The sequence below is a fragment of the Sinocyclocheilus grahami genome, unplaced genomic scaffold (assembly GCF_001515645.1).
Source record: "Sinocyclocheilus grahami isolate Dianchi unplaced genomic scaffold, SAMN03320097.WGS_v1.1 scaffold125.1, whole genome shotgun sequence".
Lineage (NCBI taxonomy): Eukaryota > Metazoa > Chordata > Actinopteri > Cypriniformes > Cyprinidae > Sinocyclocheilus > Sinocyclocheilus grahami.
The window spans coordinates 850,485-862,656 of record NW_015505304.1 but is presented as its reverse complement, the minus strand read 5'-3'; the positions used below and the strand labels follow the sequence as shown (position 1 = coordinate 862,656).

Below are 12,172 nucleotides of genomic sequence, written 5' to 3'. Positions count from 1 at the left end.
AAAATCCAAGGGAAACTGTCATTACAGAGAAATTTTAATGAACCTCATCTGTCAACACGATGTCGCTGAATCCCACTGGCCGTTGCTCGCTCACATTAGGCCTATTATCGAGTGTGTGCAAGAGCATGAGCAATAAGTTACTTAACGGCCAATAACTTATCGCTAATAACAAGGGTTTCTGTATTCTACATAGAGCCCTTTAACAGCTAAATATCAACATTTTCAGGAGTTAAAGGGGTCATATGATGCGATTTCAATTTTTCCTTTCTCTTTGAAGTGTTACAAGCTCTTGGTGCATAAAGATCTGTAAAGTCTCAAATCCAAAGAGATATTCTTTATAAAAGTTAAGAGTCAACCACGCCTACCTAAAACGGCTCGTTCTAACACGCCCCCACATGTCTACCAAGATGTGGGAAGATTTGCATAACGCCGCCCAAATGTTCATGCAAAGAAGGCATAACTTTTATTCTCCCTGTAGTATTGTTGCTGCCACCATGTCGGAAAGACGCTGTGTATTTCATTGTGAAAGCAAAACTACTTTGTTTGGCCTTCCAAAAGAGGACGATATCTGCTTCGTCATACCTGGAGCTGATCAGTGCTGGTCGCTGAGGAAATACATCAACTTTGCGCTGTGAATCGCCGAATCGGCCAGTCCAGCCCGGGGTCGTCACATGTGGTTTTACATTTCTCACACCAGTATTTTTTTATTAAATACATTTGATGAGCTTGTATTTTTTGAAGTAATTGTGCCCATCGCCGTTCATAAACAAAACGGAGTCTATCTATTGCCTCTTCAATCATAACGGGCGAGAAAGGTTAACAGGATGAAAAAAGGTGAAATTAGATAACAATAAAGGATTATTAGATCTCATGATAAGACGCGAAGAGAACTGAATTACATCATACACATGTATCACCAATTTCATAAAGTGAAAGAGAGGTATTTGACAAGTTAGTATGAGAGCATTAACACATTCCACATAAACACTTCTGTAAATACAGGTCTGAAATTCTTCATACTAGAAATGGTGTTCTTAACATAATTCTACAAGTTTAAATGAGACAGACAATTGGGTTTTAGGCGTTTTAATCCAAAGTTGACGCAGACCAAGAAATAAGTACAGCAGTTAAATACTAAAAACGGGACACGTATCTGCCTTTCCCCGTTAGTATAACATTAAGTGGGAATTCTAATCGGTTTTTCAACTTGGTTGATACTGTAATCTTAGCTTTGAGAAATTAATGTACGAGGCAGGGAAAAGATCCTGCAAGAGGGGCACTGAAATAATTTAGCAGATATCTGCTGCTTGGGAGTATACTGACATTGCATGTTCATCTTTGTGAGCATTAAATCATATCCTTAAAAAGCGGATCAATCACACAACAAATAAGAAGTTTAAAAAAAAGACTATATAGAAAAAATAAAACAAAATTCCACCTTTCAGCATACGTCAATCAGTGCAGCTAAAAATCAGTCTGCTGGATGTGTAGGATTCCCTGTATCCCTTAAGCATTTCCAGAACACAAGGCCTTAAGTCAAAAGGGGACATTTCTTTGTTCCTTTATCAAACGCCTGGTACCTATAAGCTGCTGTCAACAGGTGCATTCAAACACTTACTGCATGGTAGGCATAGAAAAGACAAAAACATGCACACAAAAAAAATGCACTGGCATTATGAAGAGTACAGTCGACGGCGAACACATGTAGAACCATCACAAAGATCCCATTTCATAATTCATTCATTCATTATACACTTGAGAAAATACAAATGGGTTTTGCGGTTCAAGGTGGTGGGTTAAAAAGCAGCAGACTATGTCTACTGCTTTTTAGCAGGTATTTGTAAAATGAAATGGGTTAACATTCTTTACAAATCTCTGAGGGAAAAACTAGTTGGAAACAAATATGCATAGACTCGATTCAAGGCAAATCATTGTGCACCCAAAACGATGTGAAATAAGCGTATCATTCAGCAAGCAAAGGGCTGAACCAATACGTTGGACTGGCTTTCAATGGTAAGCCTAATCAAAACCAATGTGAAAGCAGGGCAATATGCTGTTTTTCTCTCAATCTTAAGACCAACATAAGGCTAACTGGATCTAAAGTTAAAAAAAAAGATTTTGTATTTTACTTGACAGGACCCTGAACAATACTGACAGACATTTTCACAGTAAAGAACAGAGTGCGTCTACATTCAAAGAGTCATTTCAAAAATACATTTTCATCTGAACACCAGTACTGTCTTTCACTGTAAAAGAGCATTCAAGTGCAGAAATAAATGACAAATATAAATGAAGAACGAACAGGAAAGCTAGCACTATGCATAGGCTCAGAACATGAGCAGAAGAAAGGAAACTGATCATTCTATTACAGGGCAACTTATTTTACGAGCTGCCCATAACTCAGAATGGAACATCATTAAAACAAACAGTGTTAAGTGTGTATAACTCATGAACTCATTTACCAATGGCTTTTGATTAAAAAATGAGAGGAAAAGGAAAAATAAAATGCAAATGGTAACTAACTTAGCATTCTGATTACCCCACTAAACACCCTGTGAAAAACAGTACTTGTGAACACTTTAAGGAGCAAACTAGTGGACGTCAGCTGCTTCACAACTCAGTCTTGTACCATAATTGTACAGACCCTTTCTTTTGGTAGCAAAGTGGTGTATTAGTTACAGATATTGAGTGATTAAAAAGAAATACTTAAAAAAAAAAAAAAAAAGAAAGAAAGAAAACAACAAGCAGCGGCAGCAGCTCACTTTCACTTTTTTGAGTTATTGATTCCTTAATTCAAACTTTTCAACTGATGTATGAGTGTAAAATGTGTGTGCTTGTGCGACAGAGTGAATGTGTCCTTAGCAAGCGGCCGTCTCGTTTTCAGCAGCTGTATTGTTGGTTTTCTTTCTCCTCTTCATCAGCAGTGGATTGGACGAGTCTTCAATCCTCTTGATTTTGATCTGCTCATAGTCGACTCTCATTGTTGCCAAGGCACTAGTCATTTCTTCCTGTGAAACAGAGACATAATAGCATTAAACAGAATGAAGATATGGATCTGAGGTGCAGTGACTGCAAAAAGCATGCAGGAGACGTTCTGAGAAGACTTTTTTTTTTGTTGTGGGAGGCCTCACCTTGACATCCTCCCATGCGTCTTTCTCTTCTTTCAGAACACGGCTGGTGTGTAGGGGCGTCTGTGGCACCTCCATTGATTGCTATAGCCACATAAATAGCCATATAACATAGTAACCCAAATATAGAGTACAAAAGAAAGCCATTTGTCTAGATCAACACAGAATCCATAAAATAACACTAATATTCACTCACATTGATCCAGGGGTGGTTCATAAACTCTGTGATGGTCATCCTTTGTGTTGGCTCAGTTTTCAGTAATGTTCTGATGAGCTGCTTGGCTACAAAAATAGGAAGAGTGAGTCACTCAAATCTATAATCATTCTTAGAAAGACACAAAACAAATGACTTGAAGATAACCGTATTCTAAGAACGGTTTCTCAAGTTGGTTTCACAAAACAGGAACTTGACAGACACCTTCCTCTGAAACTTCCGACCATTCAGGATTTGGAAACTCATACTGCCCCATGCGGATTCGTTTTTTCATACCAGGGGATATAGCCAATCCGTGGTTGGAATAGAAAGGTGGGTAACCACAAAGCCTGGAAGTTGAATGAAGTTAGAGTTGAGCTATATCAGACACACTTTACAAGGTCAAGAGTGGCAAAACCCATTTAAATAGAGGTCTAGACAGAGAAAAATGGCATATGCACAACACACAAGACAGATTCACTTACAGAATATACATGATGACACCCAAAGACCACATGTCACAGGACTTGTCATACTTTTCTGGACCAAGAACCTCTGGGGCTATAACATGAAAAAGATGAAAATACTTAAAAATGGGATCAAATGGCCATCCTGACATCTAATTACTGATCATTCTGATATCCTTACCAACATAATAAGGAGTATAGCAAGGGGTGGCCAGAGAGTTGTGTGAGGTTGTCTCTTTTGCAAACCCAAAGTCTGTCAGTTTGAGAAGGGCGTTGGGCCTTTTAGAGGTATATAAGAGGTTCTCTGGCTGCAAAGTGAATTTTCAGGCATATTCAGTTAAGAAAACCATGAAGGCAAAAATAATTTCATTGTCGTAAGAATATTACCTTGACGTCTCGGTGGGCAATGTTTATTGCATGTAAATACTGAATGGCCTCTCCTATACTCTTCATGATATCAGAAGCCTCTGAGACCCAACAGAACAAGAAAACAATTAAAATAGGTATTGTGGCAAATGGGTCTATTTATTATTTTGGCATTCTTAAACATGTTTATATATACTTTATAAGAGAGCAGACAATGCCTTTACCTCTCTCAGTAAATGCCTGGTCCCCTCTGTCCTGAATCCGACTGAACAGCTCACCTCCATCCATGCTTCAAAACAAACACAAGGCAAAAATCAGCTGACATCTCACAAAATATCTGAAGCAACGTCATATTTGTGGAGAAAAAAAAGAATATTAAATATAAAAATAAAATATATTAAACTATTATGTAATAATATTAAGACATAGTTAAGTGAAAAGTGCAATATGTATTTACTATATAAGGCCATTTACTACTATTATTATTATATGAACCAACACATTTGTCTGAATGTACAACAGTGGATTTGAAATAGAAATGGTGTCAGGTAGCTATAGCAGTGTTTCCTCTAAAAGCATAGATAGTTCAAACGTATATGTGCTGAAACTCACAAAAAAATGACTTTGTTCAAATGCATGTAAATTAACCACACACATCAAGGGGGGATCTTTTCACCTTTGTCCCCATGTCATCATTGTGGTTATCATTTCCGATTATAGCAAACCACTGCTAGGTGTGCAAGTCATGTGAGCTCCATTTCTTGAAAACTTGCCAGTTGCGAGAAACTGGGACAGTGGGCTTAGAAAGACTATCTGTCTCATCAGAAAAGAGGAAGATGGGGGGGGGGGTATATTTTAATTTGTGAAATAGGGTGCAAACTGCTGATAACCGTGTACATCTATGTAAATGTGAAGAATCATGCTGTTCTCACATCTCCACTACGGGCCACAGCGTGCAAGACAAGTTTCATTTCTACAGCTCAAGTAGAAGTGCAGCCAGTTTCATGTGAAATCATCAAACAACTGACAGAAGAAGAAAACACAGTATGAGTTTGACTGAGAAAGCCTTTGAGATAGGGTCTATGAACAACCACATCACATTTACTGCTTTCAGTCTCACTAAACCCCAAGACGCTTTGTGTCCCATCCAGTCAACATATAGCTGAATGTGCCAAAAAAAAAAAAAGTGTTAGGCTAAGGTGCTGAAATTTCAAAAGCATGTGATTTATGGTACAAAACACCAAAGCCCCACTGAAGGGTTGGGTTGCACCATAATTTCTGTGTGTAATTTTTCTTAGAAAAGCCCTATTTGAAGCTGAACATCAGTGTTGGTATTTTCCGTTTCCATCACCTGCTGCACACTCAGATCTGATGACCTGTAGATTCTGTTTCCTGCGTGATGAGGAGCTGGATGTGTCTGTCCTGATTTCTTGTAATCTATTCATGATCTTCTGCAATCTATGATAGACCTTCAGCCAGCTTATTTTAATATTTGCATTATGACTATAAGCAGTTAACATATGGATGAATCTATAAGATGTTAATGATACCCCAATGAGCCACTGATACCACACAATCACTCATGTCTGGAAGCTCTTCACACACTCATTTCCGTCCTACAAACAGAGAATCAACGGTTTCTAAAGAAACACTACACTTCCCTGAGTCTCTTACATCAAAATGATGCATAAAATCTTGCATAATCCATGAAACAATATTGTGCTTAATAGGAAACAATGGACTGTAAGCAGAATCAAAGCAATGTATTAATTTATTTTTGCACCTATCAAACAAAGAGCATCTGTGATATGCAAAGAGTCAAAATTGCTAAAATTAATTGTGCAGAAATGTGGAAATGCACAGGAAGGAGAGGTCAAGCAGAAACACAGAGTTGCCTCTTCTCTGTTCTTTAGTACATTTAGATTACGACACTTTGCAAACTCAAAATTTCTGGAGAACACAAGGGTGTAACCAAACTCCACACTATGCATCTAGCTGACCTTCCACAAAATGAGTTCAGCTAAAAAGATCGGTAACCTTTTATAACACAAAACTGTCAGTTGTCACTGACATTGATAGTCAGTGTCAATTTTTTTTGTTGAATTGGCAGTGTATTTACATGTAAGGGGCATCTGGCGAACTTTTGACCGCTTCAGGGCTTTTGTTAAAAATTACAGATCAAATTTCTGCATTTTTGTATTCCTGCCCACAGACAGTTGGATCTACAGAGGCGCATCCTCAAAATCAAAAGAGCATTATCGATGTTAAAGTTTCAGGCAAAAGGGAACACACCACAGCCCTTTTTCCACAGCTTTCTCATGTAGCACCAATTACCAAAAAAGTTTGATTAAAAATCCATCTTGACAGCAGTGAATTACCACTTTAAAGGGGTAGTTCACCCAGAAAGTTAAATTCTGTCATTAATTACTCACCCTCATGTCATTCCAAACCTGTTAGACCTTCGTTTATCTTCGGAAAACAAATTAAGATATTTTATTTTGATGAAAACCAAGGGATAGATGTCCTTACTACCCAGAAAGGTAGTAAGGACATCATTAAAACAGTCCATGTGACAACTGTAATTTTATGAATCTACGAGAATACTTTTTGTGCGCAAAGAAAATTGAAGACTGCCGGGTCAGAAAGCTCTCGGATGTAATTAAAATATCTTAAAAGATTTAGTTCACCCAAAAATGAAAATTAGCCCATAAATTACTCGCCCTCAAGGCATCCTAGGTGTATATGACTTTCTTCTTTCAGACGAATCCGGTCAGAGTTAAATAAAAAGTAGTCTTTGATCTTTCAAGCTGTTTAATGGCAGTCAGCGGGTGTTGCAGTGCTTCAGTCCAAAAGAAGTTAAATAAAAAGCGCACATCCATAAAAAAAATGAATATGAAATATGAGATATGAAATTTTCATACCGTTACATCCCTAGTCTCACACAGATCCGGGGGGTGAACAAAGGCCTCCTGTAGCGAATCGATGGGTTTTTGTAAGAAAAATAGCCATATTAAAAACTTAATAATCATTTTAATCTAGCTTGCGCCAACAGTTGTACACGGAAACAGCTCCGGGCGGATGACGTATGAGGTCGGCGTTGCGCATGCGCCGGTGAGTCTCATGAAAACCAACGTTAGTTAACAGGAGCAAAGAAAGCAAAGTTTCCTTACTTTAGCAAAGGAAAACCAGTCTCCTCTTGGCTTATATCGAAATCCTCTGACATTCTTCTTTACAAATCCTCGTTTTGTACTTCTAATTTGTGACCGTTGTTTTGTTTTTTATCTCTCCCCTGCGCTTCCGCGTTTGTCACTTCTGAGCAGCGCATGCTCAAAGCCGACCTCATACGTCATCCGCCCAGAACTGCTTACATTTACAACAGTGAGTGCAAGCTAGATTAAATTGATTATTACTTTTTAAATATGGTTATTTTTCTTACAAAAATGCATCGATTCGCTACAGGAGGACTTTGTTCATCCCCCAGAGCAGTGTGAGACACTTTTTTTTAATGGATGGGCGCTTTTTACTTCACTTCTTTTGGTCTGATGAACTCCCCCAGAGCAGTGTGAGACACTTTTTTTTAATGGATGGGCGCTTTTTACTTCACTTCTTTTGGTCTGATGAACTGCAACACCTGCTGAAAAAATCCACTGCTGAAAGGTTTTTACAAGTTTTTAAAATTTTTAATATAACTCTGATTTGTCTGAAAGCCATATACACCTAGGATGCTTTAAGGGTGAGTAATTAATGGGCTAATTTTCATTTTTTGGGTGAACTAACCCTTTAATTTGTGTTCCGAAAGATGAACAGAGGTCTTGTGGGATTGGAACGACATGAGGGTGAGTAATTAATGACAGAATTTTGGATGAACTATCCCTTTAAGAGAGAAAATTTCTCAGAAAGGGATTTAAAATGCTGACAGTTAGCATGCTAAAACACAGCATGTCATCAACATTCTACAAACCTTTCAAGAAGTTGTCATTAAACATCTCAGTAAACATCTAGTATATCATCCTGGTCTATCCCCATGTGCATAATCACTGATGAGTAAAACAATTAAAAACAAAAAAAATAAATAAAAATGTTAAATTCTAAACTTTAAGAATACTCACCCTAAAAACCTAAAAATTAAAATAAGCTCACATCTGCTGGTAAACAACAGTGGTGACAAACACAGTTTCTGACTTCCTACAAAACAGGCGGTAAAGAAAATGTGTGAGTCAGCGCATACGTGAGACCAAGAGAACTATCAAATCAAAGAAATGGAAAAAGATAGGCGTGATTTCTGATCCTCACATCATCATATCTGATACAATAAAGGTGTGTGACTTCAAGATCAAACACTTGAATGGAGATGTCACAAGCACATTACTTTGATGTTTACAGTGAAAGCATGCATTTCAGATAGCCAAATCATGCTGAAACTAGACAAGATGGTGTCCCGAGTTGACTAAGGAAGCAACACTAAATAATACTTTATGCCAGTGTTAATTTTGAAAGCAAATTTAGATTTTTTAGTCATAGTCTTTTGACAAAAATGCCATTTAGTTTTAGTCATATTTTAGTCATCTGAATTGTTTTTAGTTTTAGTCTAGTTTTAGTCAAATAAATATCATAAGATTTTAGTCGACTAAATCTACAGTAAATTTAGTTGGCTAAAATCTAATGGGTTTAGTTACAGTGCATTTATTAAGCATTTCTCTAAAATTTCCAAGCTCATTATATAGGTTTGATATTAAGGTTTTATCATGATAGACAGCGATTTAACTATGGTGACACAGAACATGCCTTTGTTAAAATTAAATAAAACCACTTCTCATAAAGAACAAGAACATGGTCTTCTTATTAATGAAATACCAATGGTTATATAGGCTAATTATGCATTCTTTATAGCAACTTGTTTACCATATTCTTCATTCTTTCAAGCAGACATATTTATTTCTATATATAAATTCAGATGAATCTTTAGGGCTATTAAAGTTTTTCAGTCAAGAGCAGTGAGTGTTTTTCTGTCTTTCTTTTGTTGCTAGATTAACATCAATGACTCGGTCAATAGCAGTTAGGCTGCTATCCCTTTAAAACCGAATGCACAGCTGCAAAGGATGCAATGTATTAATACACATTCTCCCTACTGTTTACGTTGACTTAAGACGTAATCATCTGAGTTTACGTGAATACTCGTCAAAACGGACAATTCAACATCATTTTGTGTGTAATTCTCCATTCATGCGACGCGAAAGAGTACTCGCGCGCTGTGAGATGCGCTTTCTGTGTGTGTATGCTTCAGTGTCTGCGCTCAGAAAACCAGACCGAATTCAGTTCTCTCTTGCGTCGTCAGATTTATCCATATGGCTGCTCTTCTCTTACTCCCACATATTGACATTTTTTAACGTTTTATGCGACGTGCAGCAAGTGTATGTTAGCTTATGTCCCGCCGGTTCATATGTACGCATCTTACCTCCAAACCACGCAGCAGATTCGTTCTGAAAGAATCTCTTCCCAAATTGTCCCTCCCAAACATTTTCATCTCGTTTTTATTTGTTGACTAAAATGTCAATAGATTTACGTCATAGTTTTTGTCAAAAAGTGTTTAAGTTTATCTTCTCGTCGGTGAAAAAAAATGTCATTGATGAAAATTATTCGTCAACGAAATTAACACTGCTCTATGCAAATATTATGCATTTAGTGCACAGTCTGGGCGATATATATTGAATATTCACAATTAGGGGTGGGCAATACGACCAAAATCTTATCTTATTAGAGATGCACCGATTGCAATTTTCTTGGCCGATTCCGATTTCTATGTTAGTGTGATCTGCCGATACCGATTTTTACCGATTCTCTTTCTAAGAACTATAATTGACAACATTTACAAACAAAAATCTACTTTTCTTCAACGCAAATTTTAATTTTAATAAAAAAACAAGTAAAAAGTCAGTAATAAAATAAGAACACAAAAAAATTGCAAACAACATCACAAATAAATGCAATAGAATAAAGAGAGCTATGAAACTAAGTTTTTCAGGTTAAGTAAGTTTTCAGGTAAGAAATACTACAGAAATTAAAGTAATCAAATGTAAAATAACATATCCAGTGTTATTTTACATTTGATTACTTTGTATTTAATTTTTACAATGAAGACTACAGAAATTAGATTAACTCTTACCATTAAAGTTATAAAATGTTTTCAGTCAAGAGCAGAAAGTGATTTTCTTTGTCTTTTGTTCTTTGATTAACATGACAGACAGCAGTAGGAATATTGGACTGCGGTCCCTTTAAGAGTTTATCCACGGACCCAATATAGGGCCCATTTACACCTGGTCATTTCATGCGTTTTCGATCTGATTTGTTAAAACGTTTCCATTTACACTTGGTCACATAAATGTGTCGTCGCAAAACGGATATAAATCCGATCTTCAATTTCCGCGTTATATTTAAATTTAACGGAGTTCACATCAACGAAATCAAAAGATAAGCACTGCATTTTATTAATTATCAGCTCATTTCAAGATCAAAGACCGCAATAGGAGAGCGCGCGGCATCAGCACTGGAAAGATACGTTTGACTTACTACTTTTAATGAAGATGATTGTGTGTTGACCGTTTGCGTCTTGGATTGCTGAAGAGATACTCAGCTACTCGTCTGCAGTGATGCGTGTTGCATTAGCGCAGTCTGACTAATGTCATATAGCCTATAACACGCTCTCACACGTTTATTATTTTATCATTTTGGGAGGAGTAAAATTTACATATGTGGTTTCAACAACCAGATGCATTTACACTTGCATGGAAGCCCAGACCACCTCCTGAAGTGGTTTGAGCGATCGGTTTTATATCCGTCTCGAATGCAAGGTGGGCATTTACACCTGGTCTTTTCACGATCGGATAGTTATCCGATCAGAAAAAAACGCATGAAGTGACCAGGTGTAAACAGGCCCATGTAACACAACATGCGTTCTCTTTACGTTCTCGATACTCGCCAAGACGGGCATTTTGACAATTTTGTATGTATTTGAACGTTTTAGCGCAGTTAGCCACTCATTTTGGTATTTGTGGCTCACAAGTTGTTTGAGACTGAGTGCGGCTTGTGTGCGCTCTAGGGCTGTGCGATTTGAGGGAAAATATCAAATTGCAAATTTTTTTTTACAGATATTGCGATTGCGATTTGATTTGCGATTTTAAATTTGCAAAGTCAAGCTTCAGCTCAATATTGTGCAGCACAGTATGGGTATCAATAGAAACCATCACAGAAATTCTTATAGTTTCCATTAAACCATTACAAAATTCCTTTTTGTTTTGGGCATTATTCCAATACGAATTACTGTTGTTCTATTGGTTGCCATCTGCCAGATTACATCCCACCAATAGAATCCATCAAATATACACCATTATGGTTTACAAACAAATTCCCATTATAACCCTGAAATCCATTAAATGCGTTACTGTGTTTTGGGAGGGGTTCTATTGTTTTTTTCTTCAGCAGGCAAGATTATAATGGTATAACTACTTTTACAGAATTAACTTAACTGAATTTCACAGAAAATTTTTGTTTATTTTTTATAAATAAAGAACTATTTCTTAAGTCAATTATTAAAGTATTACATTGATTTATTCATTTTAAGTATTTGGGATTTTAAGAGCAAGTGGAAAATGTGCTGAATGTTTCATTTCATCCAAGTGAAATTAGCAAGCAGTTAGACTGAATTTACATTAGTTTTTAAAGGTGGAGCCAGGCGCGAGTCGACACAGGTCGCGCGCGTGCGTCAAGCCTCATCCATACAAGTCTCGTGAAGACTTGCGGTGTGGAGCCGGGTGCGAGTATAAACGAGCATTACGAGACAGGCTGCGTGAGTGCGGCAAGCATTAACGGCTCGTCCGTGACGCGCGATTCGCGCCGCGTGGGGCAGAGAGGAGCGAGTATGAGAAGCATTCACAGACACAGGCTGTGTGTGCGCTCTTCTGAATTGGGAATAGCCAATATGCATTATAAACATATTTCAAATTAATCTGTTGGGGAGATAA

General features: G+C 37.3%; 1 protein-coding gene across 1 annotated transcript in view; it reads right to left on the bottom strand.

Moving 5' to 3' along the window:
* Positions 1-1,070: 1,070 nt before the first annotated feature.
* The window catches only part of mapkapk2a (MAPK activated protein kinase 2a), a 59,693-nt gene continuing 48,591 nt past the window's right edge, over positions 1,071-12,172 (bottom strand). The window contains exons 3-10 of the mRNA XM_016278767.1: positions 4,379-4,443; positions 4,176-4,255; positions 3,970-4,096; positions 3,807-3,882; positions 3,547-3,671; positions 3,325-3,410; positions 3,132-3,212; positions 1,071-3,008 (exon numbers count right to left, since the gene is read on the bottom strand). Coding sequence (XP_016134253.1) covers positions 2,859-3,008; positions 3,132-3,212; positions 3,325-3,410; positions 3,547-3,671; positions 3,807-3,882; positions 3,970-4,096; positions 4,176-4,255; positions 4,379-4,443 — 790 coding nt within the window. The 3' untranslated portion in view covers positions 1,071-2,858. The remainder of the gene's footprint in view (positions 3,009-3,131; positions 3,213-3,324; positions 3,411-3,546; positions 3,672-3,806; positions 3,883-3,969; positions 4,097-4,175; positions 4,256-4,378; positions 4,444-12,172) is intronic.